The sequence below is a fragment of the Centroberyx affinis genome, unplaced genomic scaffold (assembly GCF_046629955.1).
Source record: "Centroberyx affinis isolate AG114_WGS23_722 - 3 ecotype Tasmania unplaced genomic scaffold, CSIRO-AGI_Caff_v1 ptg003534l_1, whole genome shotgun sequence".
In the NCBI taxonomy this organism is placed as follows: domain Eukaryota; kingdom Metazoa; phylum Chordata; class Actinopteri; order Beryciformes; family Berycidae; genus Centroberyx; species Centroberyx affinis.
The window spans coordinates 1-25,000 of record NW_027281477.1 but is presented as its reverse complement, the minus strand read 5'-3'; the positions used below and the strand labels follow the sequence as shown (position 1 = coordinate 25,000).

General features: G+C 42.1%; 1 protein-coding gene across 1 annotated transcript in view; it reads left to right on the top strand.

Annotated features, from left to right (window-relative positions):
- ripor3 (RIPOR family member 3) overlaps positions 1 to 22,913 on the top strand; it is a gene marked incomplete at its 3' end in the record, with an annotated part of 24,997 nt that extends 2,084 nt beyond the window's left edge. The window contains exons 2-20 of the mRNA XM_071539966.1: positions 585 to 740; positions 977 to 1,055; positions 1,336 to 1,359; positions 1,519 to 1,572; positions 3,029 to 3,178; positions 9,485 to 9,548; positions 9,880 to 9,923; positions 11,263 to 11,388; positions 11,740 to 11,885; positions 14,953 to 15,079; positions 15,310 to 15,470; positions 16,458 to 16,715; positions 18,027 to 18,085; positions 18,801 to 19,087; positions 19,915 to 20,060; positions 20,167 to 20,332; positions 21,255 to 21,384; positions 21,859 to 22,023; positions 22,749 to 22,913. Coding sequence (XP_071396067.1) covers positions 585 to 740; positions 977 to 1,055; positions 1,336 to 1,359; positions 1,519 to 1,572; positions 3,029 to 3,178; positions 9,485 to 9,548; positions 9,880 to 9,923; positions 11,263 to 11,388; positions 11,740 to 11,885; positions 14,953 to 15,079; positions 15,310 to 15,470; positions 16,458 to 16,715; positions 18,027 to 18,085; positions 18,801 to 19,087; positions 19,915 to 20,060; positions 20,167 to 20,332; positions 21,255 to 21,384; positions 21,859 to 22,023; positions 22,749 to 22,913 — 2,507 coding nt within the window. The remainder of the gene's footprint in view (positions 1 to 584; positions 741 to 976; positions 1,056 to 1,335; positions 1,360 to 1,518; positions 1,573 to 3,028; positions 3,179 to 9,484; positions 9,549 to 9,879; positions 9,924 to 11,262; positions 11,389 to 11,739; positions 11,886 to 14,952; positions 15,080 to 15,309; positions 15,471 to 16,457; positions 16,716 to 18,026; positions 18,086 to 18,800; positions 19,088 to 19,914; positions 20,061 to 20,166; positions 20,333 to 21,254; positions 21,385 to 21,858; positions 22,024 to 22,748) is intronic.
- Between the last annotated feature and the right edge of the window lie 2,087 nt (positions 22,914 to 25,000).

Sequence of the window (25,000 nt, the reverse complement as noted above, 5' to 3'; positions counted from 1 at the left end):
ACAGACAGACAGACAGACAGACGGATGGACGGACCGGGCCGATCCATCGCTCCTCCCTCAATTTCACTGTGGGCGACAAAAATGAAGAGTTCTGTTTCCAAAATGAGATCACCACCATTTGAGAAAAGTTAACTGATTTATTCAAAAATGATTCATGAGCCAAAATGAAAACAGATTCATTGATTATGGTAAATTTCAGTATAGTATGTAACCAAACTATCTAATGATTTAGAGTTTCATCTCATTTTGAATTCGTTTTTGGGCTTTCTTGCATCATGATGGACACCATTGCATTCATTTTGCCAATATGTATCAGTAAGAACTGATGAACTGTAAGAACTAAGAACTGATCCTATTGGACAAAAATAAAGAACAGAGATGGGTTGTTTCCCGTAAGACACAGCTGAGTGTTTATTGGATTATCTATCTATCTATCTATCTATCTATCTATCTATCTATCTATCTATCTATCTATCTATCTATCTATCTATCTATCTATACTTATACTTTATTACTCTATTGGGATCTAAATGGAACATCTTCTCTCTCTCTCTCTCTCTCTCTCTCTCTCTCTCTCTCTCCAGGTCCTCCTCTGTTCGTAATTCCCTTCGTTCCAAAGCCATGGCCGGAGGTAAATCTCCCAGGGTGCACCTGTCCCCCAGCAGAGTGGGAGGAGCCATGTTGTCTCAGCAGCCGGAGGAGGTAGACAGGATCTTCCAGGCACTACGCAAAGGGCTCAAGTACGTATTCTGGGCTGGGCTTAAGTATCTAGACTACTATTAATATGATAAAGGTAATCTAGTAATGTGCTGAACTATTATACTGTTATATACTGTATATTAAAGAGCTCAAGTACATATATTAATATTGGGCTTACAGGTGCATCAGGCAACTTTGCACTTGCTCCCTTTGCACCGCAGTGCAGACTCACTCTGAAACACAAACCTTGACTCGCTGCTGATGTCACTTCCTGTAGGGAGTACCTGGAGGGTCACCAGGCAGAGATGGACTTCCTGTCGTCACAGCAGAGAGAGACCAAGAGGAACTCCAGACTGGTGAGGAGAGAGAGAGAGAGAGAGAAAGAGAGAATGAAAGTGTGTGTGTGTGTATGTGTGTGTGTAGTACATAGTGTGTATGTGTGTGTAGCGTGGAATATGTATGTGTGTTGCTCTCTTTTCTGTGTGTGTGTGTGTGTGCAGTATATCATGCGTATACTGTATGTGTCTGTGTAGTGTGTGTGTTTTTGTCTGCCTATGTGTGTGTGTGAGTGATGATGATGATGATGATGATGATGATGATGATGATGAAGTAACCATGTCTTTTCTCTATTTCTAGGCCTTTCTCTACGACCTGGAGAAGGTAATCTGTCCTTCCTTTTTTCTTTTTCTTGCAATCAAACCCAAACTGATTTTGAGGGCTGTTTTGTAATGTTAAAGGCACAATAGATATAAAAAAAAAAAAGTTATGAAAAAAAACAAAAAAACAAAGTAGAACCATCAGCTTTTTCTGTTTCCACAGGAGATCAGAGCGCTGGAGAGGTACATACGAAGATTAGAGTTTCAAATCAGCAAGGTAAAAACTTCAATGCTGTGTGTGTGTGTGTGTGTGTGTGTGTGTGTGTGTGTGTGTGTGTGTGTGGCTCATGTTGTGTGTTATGATTGTGGCACTAGACTCATCATTTTGATCGAAGGACACGCTTGATCTGCTTGGATTTATGTAAATCCAAGCAGATCAAGCGTGTCCTTCGATCCACAAATGTAGATTCGCCAGTTCTCAAGCCAAGCTTTTGATTTGTAAATGTGAATATTGGAAAGATATCTGAAAATGTTATGTGTAATGTGCATTTGTGAATATAATTTTTTGCATTCATTCAAATGATGATTTACGAAACACAAGTTGAGAGGTGTTTGTGTGTGGATGGCAAAAACACATTTGTGGATTATTTTAAGAAACACAAATTGAGAGGTGTTTGCGTGTGGATGGTAAAAATAATTGTGGATTATACTTTTGTGTTTGTTTTTTAATTGATAGAAATCTAACTCCATAGTTATTGGCATTCTGAAACGGCAGCCAGAGGGAAGGAGGTCAAACTCCTTATAAAGTGGGTGGTCAGGACAGTTAAGAATTAGTTGAGCCTTATTGATAACGCGCTTACTGTAAATGTCCTGAAGCTGGGCTTGCTGCACCCTGATCACCTTACCTGCCACTTTGACAAGCTTTGAAATCTGATTGGCTGTTGACAGTCCATGACTGTGAAAAGTTCAGTCTTGGCCAACTTTTCTCATCTGACAAGGTTGTTGAGTGTCCACACATCAGCCGAGTTTCCCTGGTCGCTCAGCTCTGTAGGAGATAAACTGACTTCCAGCTTGGCACAGCAGTTCATTTCATGCCCATAATGCACCAAAACCACCAAAACACTGTATGCATGTCTCAAAACAAAATCAAAACACCAGCTAATTTCAATAATTCAGTTCAAGAATTTTGAAAACTGTGGTCATTGAATGCATTTTATGTCAAAGCAATGAAAAATCATGACTGATGGACGGACCGACGGACCGGGCCGATCCATCGCTCCTCCCTCAATTTCATTGTGGGCAACAAAAATGAAGAGTTTGTTCCAAAAGGAGACGCCACCATTTGAGAAAAGAAAATTTCAGTGTAGTATGTAACCAAAGTATCTAATGATTCGGAGTTTCATCTCATTTTGCATAAATTTTGTGTTTTGAACACAAGCAGGCTTCCTCTTTGTGGCTTTTTTGCATAATGATGGACACCATTGCATTCATTTTGCCAATATGTATCAGTATACAGGATTTTGTTCCAAAAAACTTTGATCTAGAGTCTCTGTCTATCTGTCTATCTAAAAACTTAAATAAATTAAATCCAGAAATCCAGAATACTAAAGGGAAACGATCACAATAAATTGGCTTCCAGTGACTTGTGGATCGTGTTGCTCACAGTCTGCAGGTCATGCTAACCCTGTACGTCTCTCTCTGTCTCTGGTTGTTGCTGTCTGGTGTCTCTCCAGGTAGAGGAGCTGTATGAGACTTACTGTATCCAGTGGAGGTTGTGTCAGGGAGCGGTCAACATGAAGAGAGCCTTCTCCCTCTCCCCCTCCACCCGAGCCTCCAGAGACAGTCTGCTGGAGCTCAACCGCAACCACAGACACAGCCTGCAGGTAAGGCTTACTGTGTGTGTGTGTGTGTGTCCTGTTGCAAACACAGTCTTTGTGTCTTCAGTCAAAGGTTTTTCTGCTTTACTGAACAGGATCAACATACCGAAAGTGTTTTTCTGCCTTTCCCTCCTTCAACCATCTGCTGCCAGAAACTCTTTCAGCTTTAGCTCTGTTTGCTCTGGAAGAACAGAACCTCTTCCTGTTTTGTGCTGTAAAGCGATCCAGCAGATTTCCCTCCAGATCCACCAGGTGGAGAGACAATGGAGGATGCAGAGTAGAGGCTGGTAGAGGCTGACAGGCACTGATGGTCTGCTTTGTTTACAGTGATTATATTAATGTCTCAAAATTAATGTGGTAATGATTTAAAATGTAGCACCTTTAACATTAAAAGCCTCCTATCAGTTTTCCAACATTTACCAGTGTAGTTTGGGATAACATACTGTATATCTTACATTACTTTTCAATACAACATGTGGTGCTAATTATTGTTTCCATTTCTTTCAGCAGTAGAATACTGTAGCCAAACAGATATTTACATTTTAGAGATTTAGCTGACACTCTTATCCAGAGCAACTTACAATATCTGGGGTTCAGTCTGTTTCTGACTAAGTTCACATGGCTGTTGATGGATGCATTGGCTGTTGCAGGGATGAAACCTGCCGCTGTTTTGACCGGCTCCTGTGTTCAGGAGGTGAAAAAGTTACTTTCCCCACCCTATAACACATTAAGGTGCAATGCAAATATATTTTAATTTGACACCAGTCAGTCATGACGAAGTTGTTGCTCCCTGTAGTCATGTGTGTGTAACATGGAGAGCCAAAAAGACGAGGAAACAGGCAGTCGATGCTGAGAAATTTACACCAACTGTGGAAATACAGGTTTTCAATGCTGTTCTTGTGTTGGAAAATGTATTTGAAACTGATATCACTACATTTTTAATTAATATTGTATTTGAGGCAGATCTTAGTGAAATGGACTCTTAAATATGTACAATTTGGAAAACATAATATTGGAAATATAACGTCCAAAAAATGTGGATATGGACATTGTCTGCGTTCGTCAAAGAGCATCAAGCAAAGAGCACATTCTGTTTGAATTGCAACACATTTCTAATGCAATTATGATTTTTTCAACATGTTTTCCATGTGTAAAATCTGAGCAGGTTGCACTAATCGTTGCTCTGCCATGACCTGCCCATGTGTGCAGCAGGCGGAGGTCACGCAGGACTGAAACCCAACTAAACACGGTCACACATGACATCATGTGGCGTATGATGTATGACCAACAGTTCAACATCATGTCTCTGTTCCCGCTCCAAGCGACTCCAGGACCCTCAACCACAGTTTAGGGTCATTTGGCTTTCACTCTAACCATCTGAATGGGTTTTAGTACAATTCTAGTACAAGAAACAGTCGAATCAAGCTTTGCCAACAACAAAATTGCCATACATTTTGCCATTTTCAAGCAATTTTCACCATTTCTTTTACTTTTAACACAAATAAACTCAATACCTGTCATAATTGGCCTGCAGTTTCTTTTTAATTAAAACCAAATGCTCTTGCAGAAGAAAATGCAGCAATCTGCAGAAACAGGATTTCTACTGCTGTGTCCAGTGGGTTTAAAAGTGGCTAATTTGACTGAAATTACCATGTTGCTTCCAAGTATCCATCTGTGTAACAGACAGAGGACATGAAGGACTAAAACACTGTCTAACTACAAGGCAGCGGTGCGACACTGTGTCTGTTCCTGCTCCAGGAAACTTTAGGAGCCTCAACCAGGATCTTTTAGCTTTAATTACAGTCTGTTCCAGGTGTAAATGATGTTGCTGGAGCGGAACTGTATTAGTGTGAAGCAGGGCGATGTTTAAAAAGAGCATGATGTGTGTTCAGTAAACCCTCCCAGGATGAATAAAGCCTAGAAAATGTAATGTAAATAAAGAGAAGTGTAACTGTTCATATTGTTCACAATGTTATTATGATGAACAATGTAATTAAGAGAATTATCCACAAGAAAACCACAACTAACTCCTTGTTCTCTTAACAAAAGAAAGACACAGTGAATGCTGAAATGTTTCTGACAAATTGCTACAATTTTTTTTAATGATTGTATTGTATTTTATTTATCACACATTTTTCCTGGTAACTTGCAGCAGAATTATTTTCATTATGAACATGCCTGCTTCTTAATAATTAATAATAATTAATAAAATTGTGATGGTTTAGTATTATGGGGTGGGTGGGAGGGGAAACTTTCTGCACCATTGAAACTCTCATTAAAAACGACTCAAAAGTAATTGCTGCAAAACCAAACATTTTACTCATTACACAAAAACTTGAAACTCCAGATTCTTTAAAGTGAATTATCAGGAAATCTTGGAAATCCTGTACAGACTGTCTGATAGAAACTGAAAGGAGCCATTCATCCATAATGGAGATATGGTATAAATTGGTCTGCAGTTAGTTAGAAAAATTGTTGCAAAACCAAACATTTTGGCAGAAGAAAATGCAGGAAACAAAACTTGATGACACTGAACTTAAAGATGAAGATGATCAGAGAGAAAGCGGTTGATTCCCTGGACTGAATGAAGCCATTCATCCAGAGGAAATAAACAAGAGGAGATGCTGCTGTGTAAACGCTTTATAATGACACTACTATTCCTTTAACGCTGCAAAACCGAACAATTTCGCCACCGCAGGAAAAAGTTGAAGAGCATTAGAGTCCGAAATGTGGATTATCAGAGGGAGAATTGGTAGGAGGGGGCGGTGTAATTGAAACACGGTCGAGGCCGACTGTGGCCGCCGCCGATCCATCGTCTCTCCACAGACGAACGCTCCTGATGAGCACAACGCTGCCAAGTGAAATAACGCGGTGTGTGAGTGATGGTCCCAGGGTGATTTTCCTGTTTACAGCAGCCGCCGGCTAAGGCTCATTACCAGACAACTGAAGACTCATTCATAACCTCTCTCTCTCTCTCTCTCTCTCTCTCTGGTGCAGAACATTTATTCTCTTTTTCTCCTGCCTCCTCAAACTCGCACATAATCAAATGGCTACCTGTCTTTCACATCTATTTTTCCTCTCTTTTTTGTCCCTCTTCCACTCCCCATACTCTTTATTTTCTTGTCTCTTGATCTCTTGAGTCACTTGATCTCATACAAAATTGTGAAATTTGCACAGACTCTGAAACGCAGATTTGTTGTTTTGATAATTGTTTTTGCCTTTCTGTTTCATTCTTTCTCTTTTTTCTGTCTCTCTCATGCAGATAATCACTTCCTTCTCTGTCTTTCACATGGTCTCTTTTTTTCTCTCTCTCACACACATACAGACATGCGTAAGACACATGCACATAAAACACGCTTTGTCACATGTTCATTCAGATGGAATGAGCTTCACGGCAAAACGGAATGACCTTTGACCCTTTCAGAGAAAAGTCAGGACCTCTGGTTGAAACACTGGCCTCTGTATATGTCTCTATGACCACACACACACAAACACACACACACACACACACACATGCCTCTACACTCTTAACACTGGGTCAAAAGGGAGAAGAAACCCCAGAGGTTTGGGGTTCATGAACACTTTATGAAGGAGTTCCTCAAGGAACCTGCTGGGGTTCCCCTATGGTTGCAATCTGAAGAAACCCTAAATGTTCCTCAAAGCCCTTTCACTTTTTCAAGTGTGTGGACACACATTTCACAATCACACACCAGAAGTCAAGGCTCTCTGATGTTGTTTCCAACTAGTAGTAAAAATTTGTCTAAATTAAGGGCGCTGAAATACAAAGGGTCACTGCATTAGAAAGACAGAAGATGTATCGACTGTATGGATAATAACACTGAAACAAAGGAATAAAGACACCCCAAGAATGATCAGATCTAAAGGAAGTATTTCCATAAGAGTTAAGCTGTTTTGAATCATTTTTAGTTTTGTTACCCCTCAGTTTAAGTTTAGTTTGGTGTCTCATCTAGACTCAATCTAGATGCTTCTTCTGTCTGTGCTGGGATTGTAATTCCAGGTATAAACAGGGTCAGAAAATCAGTTTCCAATCCTTCTTGGGCAGGGGTGTAGTGATATGTCCACAATGCAAATGAACAGAGAAGATAGACAATAAAACTGCTATAATATAGGCTTGCCAGCTTGGCAGCAGCTGTATTTTCAGTTTGAATGAGTTTGGCGCTGCTGTTCTTGGGTGTATTTACCGCCTGTGTTTAAAATGTACTTTGACGCCCTATTAAGAGACAACATAGACGGCACCTCAGACGTTACAAGCTGCTGAAGGATCGTAAATTGGCCACTTGGTTGTCACTTTAGGCCTCAGGCATGAAGTTGGTCTCCAGTGTGTGACTAACAGCCATGACCTCCTTCAAAATCAGCTCGACAGGAGCTGTCTGTCTGCTCCACACATGGGCTGCTGCTTCATCTACAGTCTGTCCTCACCAGACCCAAGGCCAAAATACATTTGATCCATTTTGGAAAAACAATCGCTAACTTTCATTTACTTAATTAAGAATCTTTAACTTTTAAGTTCAGCATTCAGTGAGTCTAAAATACAGAGAATCTGGTTTGTAAAAATGTTCATTTTACCAACCAGACTTGGGTTAGGGTTAGGGTTAGGGTTAGCCCTAACCGTCAACCACAAACTTACATACTATCATTTAAAAAGTACCATAATTTGTTGTAATGTTGTGTTATCAATCATTTTATGAGAAGGTGTCACTTTTTCAAATGGGTTAGCTCTGCATTGCGAAGTTTCCTTTATTGAAGCTTTAATAGCTAGCATTGGCTCGAAAGCAGTGTTAGCATTCCCCAGTAGCTTATTGCTAGCTGTATAAAATGTTTTTTACTGAGGAATGCTTTTGAGCCGACGGTAGCCATGAAAGCTGCACTATAGGCAACTTCCCACTTTAGCGCCCCCAAGTGGCAGCGAGAGGTTTGAATTTTCAAGAGTTTGAAGGACTTCATTACCCAGAAATAATGTAACGTGCCGTCAGTAAACCGGTTTTGCTGTTAACCGAAAAGCAACACAACTTTTTCCCTACCAGGAGAAACAGACAGTAAGGTTAGAGTGTTAGAATAAGTAGAGAGATTGTCCTTCAACCAGACAGCGGGTGGGTTAAACCGACATCTTCATAGACGGATTATAAGACAAAGGGCCCCTGGGCACAGATAGCTACTAATCTACATATGGAGCAGAAAAAGATCTCGCCATGAATGCATCCCTCTCTCCAAGCCCGCAAAAATACGAGAGTACGGAAATATCGCCGGTAGATCCTGGACCTTCGTTTGGATGGTGAGCGATTCAAGGCTTATTTCAGGATTTCAGGCTGTGTGACATGCGGTGCGCTTGCGGTGTTCCAAAAAGTTGAGATATTTGTATCTCAGTGCATCATGGTCGTGGTCAGTGCGCGTCGCGACCGCATTGCCCTCCCGTTTGCCCGCGTCTGCCGTGCGCCCCCACTGAAGTGAATGGATTTGAGTGCGCAAAAGACGGCATGTGAACCGGCCCTATGGGAGAGAAACTAAATTCTAACAATTGCAAAGGAATTACAAGGTGCAAACACATTATTCTAGGCCTAAAAAACAAATTTGAAAGTGTAAAATGATTGCCTGCAATGTCCCAAAATCTACTGTCTGGCCGCACAGTAGCGGCATGGTATGAGTCAGTGGTTCCTATTCTAACAGATCAGGAGTGGAAAACAACATTTTGGGGTCTTTGTAAACCATGACTTTACATTACGAGGCCTTTGAACAATGATGAGGTGCTTTACTGCTAAAGCGCTATAGACAAACTGAGGGGAACACTCACTGTGACAGAGCCATGTTGACACCTTCAAAACTAATGTTTAGGTTATTATAGGGTGAATTTTGGGGCTTTGGTAAAAAAATAAATGACAAAGCCCTTCGACTGTGGGGCAGTAAATGTAAAGTTAGTGACAGCATCATCATGTATCAGGCTCTGGCTCAGGGGCCCCCCTAACCTCTTGGGCCCCTGGGCCTGGGCCCGGTCGGCCCGTTCAGTAATCCATCCATGGCCATCTTGGAAACTATCCATCCTGCTGAAGTGTCAGTGAGCAAGACACCGAATATCTTCCAGATCCATGGCTGCTGCTCTGTAACTGACCCTGACCTCTGACCTCCCTGGGGGGGGGGGGGGGCGGGAGGCAAATTCCTCCCTCTGAGTATCACAACAAAAGTGCCTGGTAAAGAAAAATAAGGCAGAAAAAAAAATCAAACTGTTAAGGTTTCCCTCTGAAGATTTATTTACTGTTTTAAAATTCCACTGTAACCCATTTGTTTCTCTCTCCTCAGGATATGTCGGTTATGGAAGGAGAGTTAGAAATCCTACTGGGAGAGCTACACATCAAAATGAAAGGTATACACACACACACACACACACAAGACACACACACACACACACAGGGATTGTCTTTCTCTCTGTGTACTCTAGTCTTAGACAGTTGTACAGCTGTGCAGCTAATCAACATACACAAAATACAACATACAAGCATATAGTTCAGTACACACACACACATACATACAGGTACTACACCCAATGTATCCCCAACACATTTCATATACATGTGTACTTGTTGCATACACACACACACACACACACCTCTGAGCCTGGTGTCAGTCCCATAGCAGTTTGCAGGTTATCGTGACTCACTATCTTCCAGCTCTCTGACATGTGTTTTCACTTGCAGGACTGATCGGTTTCGCCAGACTCTGCCCCGGAGACCAATATGAGGTGAGCTTCTCTCTTTGAAAACATATTTCACTTTGCTACAGCATTTCATCTTTTTAGCACACACACACATACACAAGTACACACACACACACACACACACACACACCAGCCAGGTCTCACGAAATTTTGCGAAATGAGCGCGATGTCTTAAAATGCAAATAATGTGCTGCATGCATGAACGAGAGAGAGAAATACGGTTTCCCAGCAGGAAAAGGATTGCATGACGTGACGAGAAACAGGAAGTAGTTTGACACTGAGATAGTGCCGTGGAAAGTAAAGGTGCGAAGGTCGGAGGCATTTACCTTCAACTCCGACGACCTGGGTTCAATTCCCAACTCATGACAATAAGTTTTCAGCTAAAGTTTTTCTTATTTAACCACGACCAAAATCTGTTCCAAACCTTAACCGAACTGTTTTAGTTGTCTAAACTCAACCGTTAGCTTTCCCTGTGACGAAAAGGTGAAAATGGCGTGTCCAATTCATGCTGTTGTCACTGTAATTTTCAATGTAATTTTCACATTATTCATATCCATAACATGTTATCTGTGTCTCAGACTTTATGCTCATTTCACAAAATTTTGTGAGACTGTCACCCATACACACACACACACACACACACACACATAGACGAAAACCACACAAGATGCCCTCAAGCAAGACACGGACCTCCACCTCCTCCAGCTGCTCTGTGGCCAACAGTAGAGGACTGTGGTTGAACGGGAAAGCTGGGAAGTCCAACCGCTGAAAATGAGCACAACATTCCCTGGATGAATCAATGTGGAAAAAATGGCCAGGCTTTTATTAGAGACAGGTTGTTTGAGTATAAACTTTGGGTGTAATATTTGGTAATACTTTACAATAGCCTGATTCCAGCATATTAACCTGGGTTTTAACCTATGGAAAAGTATCATAGATGGACAGTAATACTGTGTGAGTACTGAGTTAGTACAAACAGTCACCTCAAAATTTACCACATTTAATTAAAGACCCCATGATATGGCATGTTTACTTCCTTGATTTGATGGGACTGTTCAAAAATCTGTGATGCTTTTATTGGTTGTTGGAATTTATATTTACGCCTACTGGTGCAGCATGAGGTCACCATTAAGATACAGATACTCTGTTTTCCAGGAAGTAAAAGTAATGGGAGTTCATTAACTAATTACACAGTATGTTTTTGTATTGACACCACTAACTTATGTCCTGCAGTTCAAAGTCTCTCTAACCACCATCCCTAACCTTATCCCGACTGACTGACTGACTCATTCACTAACTTATGGTACTGAGTTATGGCCAGCGGTTGATGATGTCACGTGTCTTGATGATGTCACGCATCCAGGTGATGGTGCGATTGGGCCGCCAGCGTTGGAGGATCAGAGGGAAGATCCAATCAGACGACAGACAGTCCTGGGACGTAGAGGAGATGGTCTTCCTCCCGCACATACACCACAACTTCGAGATCAAGGTTAGGACACAAGCAGACACACACACACACACACACACACACACACACACACACACACACACAAAGATGTATACACATACACGCCAATGCTCACAAAACATACAAAAACCAACACACGCATGTACACACAAACTCTGTACCAAAAGTTTCATTTTTATTGGTTTCAATGGAGTTATTAGTAAAAGCCAGAATACCCATAATTCCCAACTTTGAAGCAGGGTATTATGGGTATTATGGGCGTACCAGTGTGGATTCATGCATTTATATGTGTGTTTGTGTCCTAAGTCTTTGGTATATGTGTGTGTTCCACGCATTCAGCAGCTAACTAACCAATCAAATCCCTTCTCTCAGGTGACGGAGGCGAAGGGTTTGGGTTGGCTGCTGGTTGGCATGGTAACGTGTGCGAGCGCGGACTTCTTTGTGGCGAGGCCGCAGCTGATGCTGGTGGACATCACCGAGCTGGGAACGCTCAAACTGCAGCTGGAAGTCATCTGGAAGTAGGGAGACACACACACACACACACACACACACACACACACACACACACACACACACACAGACACACTGTTAAGGCAGCAGTATAGTAGAAATTAAGTTGAACTTGCGAGCAAATGTCTGTAAAGGCACTGCGACTTAAGGTTTCTTCGTTTCATGAGACTCAAGACTCAAGAAGGAGGTGATAGTGATCTAACTTGAGGAGGAGAACGAAGGAGGTGATGCTGATGCTGATGTGAATTTAGGAGGAGAATTGACCCTTCGCTAAGCCCCGCCCCCCTTGGTTACTGTTGCTACGCCTGTCAAGCTTTCGCACCCGGCATGTAAATATGGTGTTTTCAACAATATCAGTGAGAGATATTCCAAAGGAAATAATAGCACATTTCTGGAATAATAGTTCTGAAATATCAGAGAGAAGTAGACAGAAAGGACTACAATATGCTTTTGAGGGCTACATTCATAATATAATTTGCCGGCGGAGTATTGTGAATGAAGAGGACATTAAAATCAAGGGAAAAGCTCACCGGTCCCAATGCCAGCGTCAGGCGCCCCACGTCTTGACAATTCATGTTCAGGACAAACATATACAGGAACAACAATGTAACGACCTAGCAACAGAGACGATTTCTAGTCCCTGTTGAGTCAGCCAGCCAACTTGAGCTAATGCTTTCTAGAGATCGCGGGATTTCCCAAACTGAATATATACCACACATATAAACACAAAGCTGCCTTGCTAGCTCAATCTTGTTGTAACTAAGATATCTGCTGAAAAAAATAATTTTTCCATGGACAGATTTAGCTACTATGTCCGTGAACTTCACATGTATTTTTAAGCTAGTAGCACCGTGTCACCGACTCACCGGCACAGCTGATGGAGGATGCAGAGCGTCTGGTAACATCAAGGCTGAACAGAGTTAATGTAGCGTTATATTTAAATATATTGTATGATAATATATGGCAGAGTAATATTTAGTGATGAGCACGGCTAGGTGTGCTGTCATGCTGATTTGATCACGTTCTAAATGTCTAGTTGACCAATCAGATCGCTAGGTCGGAACTACCTGTTGTATAATATAACATTCAAAACATTTTTACATCAGAGTTTTTGTCTTGAAGAAATCAGCACCAGCCTCCTGTTAGCATTTGTTAGCAATGCTAGTGCAAGTCAATGGGGTATGAAACCATTGCTTTCAAAATCCCAGTCAAGCTCTATTCTTACTATTATAGCTAGTTATGGTTATGGAGTTATGGTTTCATTCCCCATTGACTTGTGCCAGCATTGCTAGCAAATGCTAATAGGAGGTGGTTGCCGATTTCACAGAAACACAAGCTCTAATGTAAAAACTTTTGTCACATTCTAAGGCGGGGCTTGATTAGTGATTAATAGGGTAGGCTTATTAAATCGCTGAACCTTCCCTTTAAGGAGGAGAACAAGGAGGTGATGGTGATGAGAGTTGGGAGGAGAAAAGGGAGGTGAAATTGATGTGAGTTGAGGGAAGAGAATGGGAAGGTGATGTGGTGCGAAAGACAAAGTGGTGAAAGGTGGAATTGGTGATATACCGAAGTACAGGAAGTACAATGATTGGATAATCGGGTGATATAACGGGGGAATAGGTGCAGACAGTTGTGTAAAAAAAAAAAAAAAAAAAAAAAAAAAAAGACAAGTGTAAGGAAATGAGATTTGTAAAATATGAGAGAATATAGGAAATGAGAAAGTCGCTCTGCCCTGAAGCCTGACTGTGTGTGACAGCAGGAACATGATATATGATGATTCAGATGAACGACATGAGCAGCTGGTCCACACACCGGTCAAATAACACCAGGTCATTACACATTTTCTCTCTGTAACCTTTCTCATTCCTTTCACACTGAGAGGAGAAATGGAGGATGCAGGAGGGAGAGAGATGGAGGGAGAGAGAGGGAATGAAATACTGTTGGGAGAAAGAAAGATGGATTGACGGAGACAGAAAGAGAAAGAGGGGGAGAAGAAACATTTGTGTTTTATTTCTCTCTTCTCTCTTTTTTGTCTCACCTACTCTCTCTCTAATTCTCTTTTTCCCAATATTCTAATTAGAGCTGAAACAATTAGTCGATTAATCAATTAGTCGATTTACAGAAAATGTATTGTTTTAGTAATTTATCAAATAAAACTACTAAAAATTTGCTAGTTACAGCTTCACAAATGCTAGGATTTGCTTTTTTCCATTTCATATCATTAAAAAATAGATACTTTGGGGGGGTTTTTTGGCTGCTGGTCAGTTTTAAGAATCACTTTGGGCTCTGGTAACTTGTGATGGCCATTTGTCATTATTTTAGACATTTTATAGAATAAATGATTAATCGATCAATTGAAAAAATCATCGATAGATTATTCGATAATGAAAATAATTGTTAGTTGTAGCCTTAATTCAAATTTAGAACAGTTTTCTGGCATGGCAGTGAAATTACCACCTTGTCACAGCATTACAACAAGGCTTTACAACAAACAGAGTGAAGTAAACAACAAGAAATGATGAGTTGTATTATCACAGTTATATTCAGTCAGTTGAATCTGTTATTTTCTACATTCTCTGCCTCTCTCCCTCTCCTTTTCCTTCCACCCCCCCATACCTCTAACCTGAGCCAGCTGTCGCTGAGCAGCTGATTGAATACAGAGCATACATCACACACACACACACACACACACACACACACACACACACACACACACACACACACACACTCTGCTGTGCCCTTGCACCATGACAGATCACATTTCAGGGTTTAGAGAAGCCAGGTGGAGGATGTTACACGGATTCTCCCGGGAGAGATGGAAAATCACATACACACACACACACACACACACACACACACACACACAGCATACTGTAGTTGGTGTGTTATGTGCATTTATGTGTCTGTTGTATGTTTGTGCAGTATTTACATGTGTGTGTTGCCATATGTGTGCCTGTTTGTGTATATGCATCCGTATGTTTTAATGTGTATTCGTATGTGTTGTAATTGTATTTTAATGGTTGTGTGTGTGTGTGTGTGTGTGTGTGTGTGTGTGTGTGTGTGTGTGTGTTGCAGTCCGTTTGACAGCAGTGAGAAGATGCGCCCGGTGTCTCCCAGCAGGCAGTCGGTGTCCAGCAGAAAGAGTTCGGTCTACAGCTGGACGGCACCCAGCACCCCCTCCTTCACTGAGAAATACTTCATAGTGAGTATAGACAGGCTTACACACACACACACACACACACACACACACAGCATGTCTGTTAGAAAAGACTCCTGGACAGCTGGACAGCTCCCATTAGGCTACAGACCTGTCAATGTTGTTATAGTTCCTACTAGTCGCTGATAGAGGTGATTGATTACGTGATGCCCCTTTAACCTGATCAATTTTGGATTAACGATGACACCTGGGCCTCCCTCCTCCCTCCCCCGCAGTCCATGGTGCGCCAGCTGCAGGATCCAGAGGGTTCGATGCCATCCCTGGTGTCCCGAGCTCGTCCCAGCAGAGGAGGCGTGTCTCTGCTCAGCTACCTGTCTGACCCCGCCCACACCGCCATCTTGCCCAATCACAGCCCTCGAAGCCCCATCACCCCGAGGTCAGTAGTACTGTGGGTTGGCGGCTGGTATAGTGAATTAGAAAGGGAGGGTTGAGGTGATTATCAAGAATACCAATACAAATGTTTCTTGGAGGCAGAAATCATCTAATTTAAGCTTCAATGGGCGGAGCCAAAGAATCAGTTTTTCAGAGCGCACGTTAGCTAACTAGCAAAGTTGAATGGAGCTCTGGTCAAAATATAAATAAAAAATATGAATGGCAATGATTTCTTCTTTTCATTCATTCATGTCCATGGCACTCATGATGTTGGAAGGTCAGCAGCTGGCTAACTAGCTTACCTAGAAAGCTATAGACTTGCATGGCTAGTTTGAACTTGGAAGGTCAGCTAGACTAACTAGCAAACCTAGATCAGTGGTTCTCAACGTGGGGTCCGGGGACCACCAGGGGTCCTTGAGGGGTTCTGGGGGGTCCCCAGCAAATTAATGAATTGTTAATTTTACCATTATTTCATTTACAAGAAGTTAACACAATTAGAGAACGTAGAGGAATGACTATTTTGATCATAGTTTCTCTGTTATCTCTCTACCTACAATACAGATAGTCATGGAATTCTGGACAAAATCATATCTGACATTAAAAATATTCTCAGATTTGGGTTCAACAGACAAAATCTCATCAAATGGGGGTCCGTGGCTCTAATGTGGACTAAATTAGGGGTCCTTGATATGAAAAAGGTTGAGAATCACTGACCTAGATAACTTAGTATGGATAGATTGCATTTCTTTTCAGTCAGTAGCAAGAGCGGGATTAAAGGTAAGCTTTTCACTAAAAGCACATTTTAACAAATTATTTAAAAGATGCCACTAACACTAATACCAAGTAAAAATGTTCCTTTCGCTAATTGTATAATTATAAAAAATGACGAATGATGAAAAATGAATATCTATACATACAGCCCCTATGTTTTATTTTTCAGTGTGAGCGTATGTTTTGTATTAAAACCCAACCAACACTTTAACCTCCGCAGCCTCATGCGGACGCCCAGCTTCCCCTCCAGCCCCACCCTCAGTCAAGGCACCAGTCTGGGAGGAAGCCAGACTCAGCTCTCCCTGGGGGAGGAAGGATCCCTGGAGGTCTCAGAGGAGGACAGGGAGAGGAGGAAGAGGACAGAGGAGGAGGAGGAAGCGGAGGAGGAGGAGGAGGTGGAACAGGGGTGGGGAGGTGTGTCGGATACTCCCTCCACCCCAGGGGAGAGTAAGACCGGCTCCCTGCTGGCTCTACAGAGGTGAGGATGAACTCAACCAAGCAATGCTTCATTTATTTTGCTGCTGATTATTTTTCAACGTGCAAATAAAAAAAAAAGTGTTGAGAGCCACCTTTGTTGCATGCGAAAATATATTGGGTATTTATAAACATTAAATGGGCAATTTAAAAAAAAAAAATTTTTTGCCTTGTGTATTGGCTTTATTTATAAAAACTGTAAATGGAGTGTATAATACTATATTATGTTCTGTTCTTTTATGTAACTTTATACGTTTTATTTATGTATAAGCTTATATGACTATACCTACATTTGTTTATATCAGTTAGACTTTCTCTGCCTTTTTTCTTCATAACTGTGCTGTGATCTCCATTCTCTCTAGTTAATATGCTTTGTTTTACATTTGTTATTTTTACAATGTTTTTCTTCTCTTTTCTGATGTCTCTACATGTTTATGTTTTTTTTTTTTCTGTCATTTCTGTGTGTTTTTATGTTGTTATTTTTGTTAAGTAAATAAAAAAAAATTAAAAAAACATTAAAGGGGCATTAAGGCCCGGTACATACTCCATGCAAGGTATTATCTGGAGCATTCACGGGGACTACAGATGTAAATTAGCCTCTTGGCTAACTCTGACACATTTACATTGAAGTGTGAACTAAAATGTTGATTGATGTGTACTGTCCCTGCCAAATAAATCTTAAATAAATAAATAAATATAAGCAGGGTGTTTAAAATGGCTACTGTAGGGGCGTCCTAAGGCGCATACCACGTAAAAGGACGTTCTAGGTTCAAATCTGCTCCAGAACCTTTGTTGTATCTCATTCCTCTCTCTCTCTCTCTCTCTCTTTCCCGATCTTTCCTGTCTCTCTCCATTTCGAACTGCCTAATAAAGGTGAAAATGCCCCAAAAATTATCTTGACAAAAACAAAATGGCAACTCTAGGGGAATATATACTTTTATACATTCTCCATTGCCACCAAAAGAAAAGTTAAAGAGAAGATGGTATGTGCGCCAGAGTCTCTTCTGACTGAGCCACCGCCATTTTCATTTGTTTTACACAGGAAATTACTTCTTCGTTGGTAGTTGTTCGTTGGTGGAACGCATGACGTTGCAGCAGACGTTAGCTTTGCGTTACACATTTTGCTATGCGAGAACGCGAGAAACGCTCCTTGCATTGCCTTTTTGCGTTAGAGTACGTAAGTAATCTATTACTTTCCTTGATATCTATCGACCGACCAGTAGAAAACGACATTGAGAGGTCTCTGCCACGCCCCCCAAATTCGCTTTTTTTTTTTTTTTAACAAATAAGGATGATGTTTGTGACCCTGACACAGGTCCAGCACACCAGATATCCTCAGAAAGAACACAGTTGGAGAACCAGACTCTGACCCGCGGCCCGGCCTCGGACACAGCCCCGCCCCGGGACGGGACACCGACAGCGGGCAGGTGAGGAGCGCTGGAGGCCCTGCTCTTATGGAGGTAGAATGGGTTTGGAGAAGTAGAATGAAATCGCAATGCCAATAAAAGCAGATTTCTCTCCCTGTCTCTCTTCTTCTCATCCCCTCTCTTCATCTTATAATTTCTTCTCTCCTCTCCTTGCGTCTTTTCATCTTATTTCTTCTCGCCTCATGTCTTTGCTTTTTGTCTCTACTCTCTCCTCCTCCTGTCTTGTCTCGTCATCTCTTCTCATCTCTTCATCTCTTCATCTCGTCTCTCCTCTTCTTTTCTCATCTCATGTCTTCTCTTGTCTTTGTCTCTTCTCTTTTGTCTTTTCATCTCGTCTTTCCTCCTCTCATCTCTTCATCTTTTCATTTCTTCCCTTCCTGTCTCTGCTCTTCTCCTTTTGTCTTCTCTTCCTGTCTCTTCTTGTCTTGTCTCTTCTCTGCCTGTCTCTCTTCTCATCTCATCTCTTCATCTTTTAATTTTTTCTCTCCTCTTCTTGTCTCTTCTCTTTTCGTCTTGTTTCTTGGTGTCTCGTCTCTTCTCTTTTTGTCCCTACTCTTCTCTTCCTGTCTCGTCTCTTCTCATTTCGTCTCTTCGTTTCTCTTGCCTCCTTATCTTGTCTCTTCATCTCACTTTTCCTCCTTTTCTATTCTCTTCTCTTTTCTAATCTAAATTGGTCTTTCCTATATATCTGTTCCAGGACTCCCCAGACCGTCAGCCGTCTCCTGCCCCAGCCCCGACCCCATCCCCTGCCCCGACCCCAGCCGTTGCCCCGTCCTCACCCCCGACCCCGAGCGGGCCGGGGGTGAGCGGGGCCCAGCGCAGGGCCCAGGCGCTCCGGCTGGGAGTGCTGATAGCAGAGCTGGAGAAGACCTTACAGAACCAGAACTTCACTGACAAAGAGCTGAGAACCCTGGACACCCAGATACTGCACCTGGCAACCATACTGAAGGTAAACCTCTGATGTGTTTATCTACATATACTGTACATTCACATACAATATATATACGACTGTAAGCACACAGCCACAGACATACACACACACACGCACAAAACTTTTCAAAATACACTGAAAGCCCTCAGCTATCCAAAATACGCTATACAATGCTAACATAGCCAACATGATCTCATAAAAAGTTGTGAAATGAGCATAAACTCTGAAATACAGATTTATGTACTGTGGACAGAAATTACCTCCACCACAAACTGGATTCTGTGACAATAACACAAATTGGACACGGCATTTTCAGCTAAATGTTGGCTAACGGTTACGTTTAGGGAACTAAAACAACTTGGTTCAGGTTAGAGAAAGGCTTTGGTCATGGTTCAATAAGAAAGACCTTTGCTAAAAATTTAAATTTGACTCACAGTAGAAATTTCCTTCGTGCAAGCTGGGAATTGAACTCCAGTCTCTGACATTGAAGTCAAACTCATCCATCCATCCACCACCTGACCACAACACCCTGACTGTCCACTGAGCTGCTTCACTGTGACTCTACTGCCTGTTTATAGTCGTGTCTCCTTCATGGAACCGCTTCATGGTGGGAAAATGGAATTTTAACACTTTGCATGCCACCAACCCCTAATTTGGTGTTGACAAGTCGTGTTCATTTCACGTGTTTGTTTGAGATCAGGTTGAGCATAGCATATTTTGTGGAGTCCATCCATTTGTTTGTTGCACAAGGTATGTGTGTGTGTGTGTGTGTGTGTGTGTGTGTGTGTGTCTGTATGTGAGTGCACAAATGCGCATGTATTTATGTGTGTGTGTTACTCCCCCAGAACGACCTCTCCCTATTGAAGAGCTCGTCATCAGAGGAGACACTGGCCGTGGAGGAAGTCCTGGGCAGCTTCGACTTCCTGTCACATGACTTCAACGCTGACGACGACACTTCCTGTTTGGGCAGCCTGAGGCTAAAAGACAGTGGGTGAGTATAGATAGATAGATAGATAGATAGATAGATAGATAGATAATCCAATAAAAACTCAACGGTGTCTTATTGGAAACAACCCATCTCTGGTCTTTATTTTTAGGATCAGTTCTTTCCAGCAGAGCACTCTGAGGAGTCTGGGCCTTTTCTCCCACGACAGCCAATCAGCTTCTGAGGAAGAGCTGGTCATCGCCCCACTGACTTCTGGGAACTGGGGTCTTGACCAGGCTCTGGAGACTCACCTGGATATCTGCAGCATACTGCTACAGGTGCGTTCTATAAATACACAATATTTATATAATTGTGTATTCATATTGTGTATTGACCATTCCTTTCCACCGGGCTGGAAGTGAATTGCACTCCAACCTGTTTTGGGCTTCACACACATTCAGATTTTTTTGATGACTTTTAACATCTATTCTAGGATGGAACCTATATCTGATACCAATATTAACTGAACTGAACTGATTTCACTTATGGTTTGTGCCTTTAAGTTCTTTGAGCCGTCTTCCCAATACCAATCAAGTCGTCTGTCTCACTTGCTTACTTTCATTGTTTTCTCTTGTTGTTCTTCATGCTAAGATGTCATTGATGCCACAATTTTGACAATTGTCTTAGGATGACATAAGATTTACTTATTGCCAAAGCAACACTAACAAATTCTGATTTCAGAATAGCATAAGTACAAGTTTCATGTTCCATGCATGCCTCAGTGTCTGATTTTGTACCACATAGCTATATATTGTCCAGACTGGAATTGACAAAATGCGTCTCCATGCAGCTTTTTGCTGTTGACACTGATTATCTAAGATAATGCTTTGTATCTCTCATTTACCCCAGAAGACATAATCTAAGATGTATACGTCTGCTACACTTTCACTTTTAAACTCTATGGAGCCTCATCAGACGTCTATAACCTTTTAGACGTCTTTTAAGCAGCCAGTCGGTGTGGAATTGTATTCTTCTGTCTTTCTGGAGCCACAGCCAACAAAAACAAAACAATAAATCTCTCTCTCTCTGGTCTGAGCCTTCACACTGACTAAACCACACAGCAGACAGACAGAGGGAGGCTAATAGGACTCAGGTGCAGCTCGTTGTCTTATCAGGCCCTCGTCCCCCCCCCCCCCCCCCCCCCCCCCCCCTCCCCCTCCCCCTCCCCCTCCCCCTCCCCCTCCCCCTCCCCCTCCCCAGGGTGTAAGTGCAGCAGACTCCAGTCTCTCCAGGAGGGACCTGCTGGAGGAAATGTGTCTCCAGGCTGAAGTCCTGGACAGAGTCAGCTGTCTGCTGCTGGAGAAGAACGACAACATCTCTGCCAGCGACAGTCAGTGGAATAATATCTATCTATCTATCTATCTATCTATCTCTACTCAGAGTGCTCTGCTGGAAAGAACTGATCCTATTGGACAAAAATAAAGAAGAGAGATGGGTTGTTTCCAATGAGACACCTTTGAGTTTTTATTTGATTATCTATCTATCTATCTATCTATCTATCTGTCTATCTATCTATCTATCTTCTGCAGTCACTGAATGATACAAGCATGTGGAAGTAACTAATTACATTTACTCAAGTTACTATAATTGATTAGCTTTTTTATGTACATGTACTTTTTTGAGTATTTTGTAATTTTACTTAATTATTGCACTTACATTTTACATCCATTACACAGGATAGTTTTGTATTTTTATGTATGCACTTGAAAATGCTCTTCTCTGTGATTAGGAGAACTTTTGGTCAAATAAAGCCGACTCTGATTTTCATGCTCCTCCTCCTCTTCCTCCTCCTCCTCTTCCTCAGTCCTCCCCAAGACCCAGAGAACGAGGGATGTGCTGCTGTTCTGGGAGGAGTGTGTGAACGACGGCAGCTCTCCGTTCTGTTGCCACGCCGACGGCTTCTCCAGGACGCTACGGAAACGCTACACGCACAAGGTCAAGGCCAAGCAGCCCGGCCAATCAGAGAAAGGTGCGGAAACCCTTGAACTATTAGATATCATCAATTTGTGATGTTCAGCGCATTCCAGGAGTTATTTTGTGATGCCTAGCCTTGTCTACTTCTACTTCAGTCAGTGATTTCCTACATTTCCCACAATGCCTTTCGATAACCTCCAGAGAACGGGTGTGAACTTGTTGCATTCAGCTGTGGGTTTTACGTGTAGATGGAGAGAGAGCGATAGTAATACTGGAGTGAGAGATGCAACCTGTCTCTCTGCTGCATTGCATTCTGGTCTCTCTCCTGCTCCTGTGGGTGGAGAAATTGGTCTCTCTCCTCTTCTACTTCTTCCCTGTATGATTGTTGAACGTCTCTCGGTGCAAAATGGCGGCTCTAGAAAGATGCCCTCGCTCTTTGATTCTGAGGGACTGACACCAAAACCTGACGTTTACCGCTGATGTTTCAGATCACTGAAACACTTTCTGATATCAAACTCCATTGTTGCTGCGCTGAAAATATCTCAACATGATGCTTTAGCCGCAGAAATAAAAGAAAATACATTACCAAACAATAAAATGGGTCCAGAAATGCAAGGTACATCGCCAATAACTTACATGTTAACATGTTTTAGGGTGGATTTTCCCTTTTAAGAAGCTTAGGTAATGGAAGATGTTGGCTCCTGCACACTGAGAAAGCTCTAACCTGACAAGTCAACCACAAGCCGGGTCTTCACTCTCTTCCTCCTCTCTCCTCTGCAGTGTTTTCCCAGCTGCTGCAGCAGGTCCAGGCGAGCTGCAGGATGGTGCCCAGCCCTCGGCCGCTCTGCAGCCCAGACAGAGTCACCCTCTTCCAGCTGTCTGTGTACCTGAAGCGCTGGGGCATCCAGGACCTGGGGGAGCACATCTCACGCCTCTCCAAAGAAGGTAGAACGAACACTTCAAAACGCAGACACTTAAAGTTACATCAAGACGTATAATCCCAACAAATTAGTGAAAATCGTCATTTTATTTTTATTTTAATTTATCTTAAAGGGACATTAAGTAATCTATGATCTTTATCAAACTCTATCGGCGACATTCTCAGCCCCAGAATAGCCAACCCAAACAACATTGCACACATACACAAACACTCACACACACACACACACAGTCACTCACACACTCACACACACACACATGCACACACACACACAAATGCACTGTTGTTCCTGCAACACCAACATCTCCTACCTCACCATTCAATTTACAATTAACATGCGCAATACATCATATGTATTTTATTAATATTTTGCTATTTTTTGTATTTCGCTATATTTTGTTAATATATTGCTTATGTACCTTATGCACCAACCACACCAAGTCACTTTCCTTGTATGTGCAAACATACTTGGCATAATAAAGAATGCTGAATTCTGATTCAAACACAAATTGTAACAACATTGATTGAACTCCTACACAATTCTCTCTTTTGAGCTACGGTGGCCTGTAATGGACACAAACAATAAAGTCACGTTTTCACAATAGAGAGGAGTAAGCTAGCTAATTAGAGCAGAGATCCAACAGAAACATCTAGTGAAGAGGTGATATATCATGCAAAATACTGGAATAATAGAATAATAATACTGCTTTGTCATTTACTTGAGAACAAGCCTTTTTAGTCTTCATAGTGTCTTTAAACCCCAGTTGGTGTGGAGTTTTTGTTCTAAAACAGAGTTCAGGCTGGAAATGAGTCAGAAATCTCGGCAGCTGGTGAAGTAATCATTGAGTCATTGGTATTGATCAATAACCCTATCAACCCCTGCAGATATATTATGGTCATTTTGTTCTATTGCGCAGTAAAAATCTCCTTATTGCCTCTTGAAATTTTTATTTTAATGCCTTGACACTGTACATATTTACTTTAATGTAAACCTATCTTAAGTTTATTTCTATTTTAATGACTTTACATCGAGCACAAGGGATCGCCACAGATCACCAGTCATGTGTGTGTGTGTGTGTGTGTGTGTGTGTGTGTGTGTGTGTGTGTGTGTGTGTGTGTGTGTGTGTGTCCCGCTGGTTTCTGCTGTATGTTCGAGGAATGACAGAATGCTGCTGTAGTTCTACCAGAGAACATGAGAACGTTCCACACATTCCAACATACTGAGGCATCTGGACCACGTCTGTCAACATTATGGTCACACCAAACTGAGTGTGTGTGTGTGTGTGTGTGTGGACAATGTCTACTTCCAAGGGTTCATAAAGTCCTCACATGTATATTATAATGAAGAGAAAATGACTTGTGAAGGCGCAAATTTAGGTCAGTGGGAATGGAAGGAGAGAAGGAAAGGAGAAAGGAAAGGAAGGAAGAAAAGACAGTGTATTGAGATACTGTTCATGAGGGAGAGGAGGAAGGACAGAAGGAAGGAAAGAAGAAAGGAAGGAAGGGAGGGCCCCATCGAGATACTGTACAAGAGGAAAGAGACAAAGGGAGGGATGAAGGAAGAAAGGAAGGAAGAAAGGACTGCATTGAGATTCAAAAGTGAGAGGAAAGAGGAATGAAGGAAGGAAGAATGTGAGGAAGGACAGAAGGTATCAAGATATTGCATGGAGGTGGGGAGGAAGAAAGTAAGCAAGGGTGGATGGAAGGAAGGAAGGAAGGAAGGAAGGAAGGAAGGAAGGAAGGGAGCGTTTGTGTGTGTGTGTGTGTGTGTGTGTGTGTGTGTGTGTGTGTGTGTGTGTGTGTGCGTGTGTGTGTGTGTGTTCTCCTCACAGCCCCCAGCTGTAGGGGCCGTAGCTCTCCTTAAAGGCTTTTTTATGTTTCAACAAACCACATGGTTCAACTTATTGCTAAAATATGGCCGAACATACACACTCACACACACACACACACACACACACACACACACACACACACACACACACACACACACACACACAAACGCTCCCTTCCTTCCTTCCTTCCTTCCTTCCTTCCTTCCTTCCTTCCTTCCTTCCTTCCTTCCTTCCATCCACCCTTGCTTACTTTCTTCCTC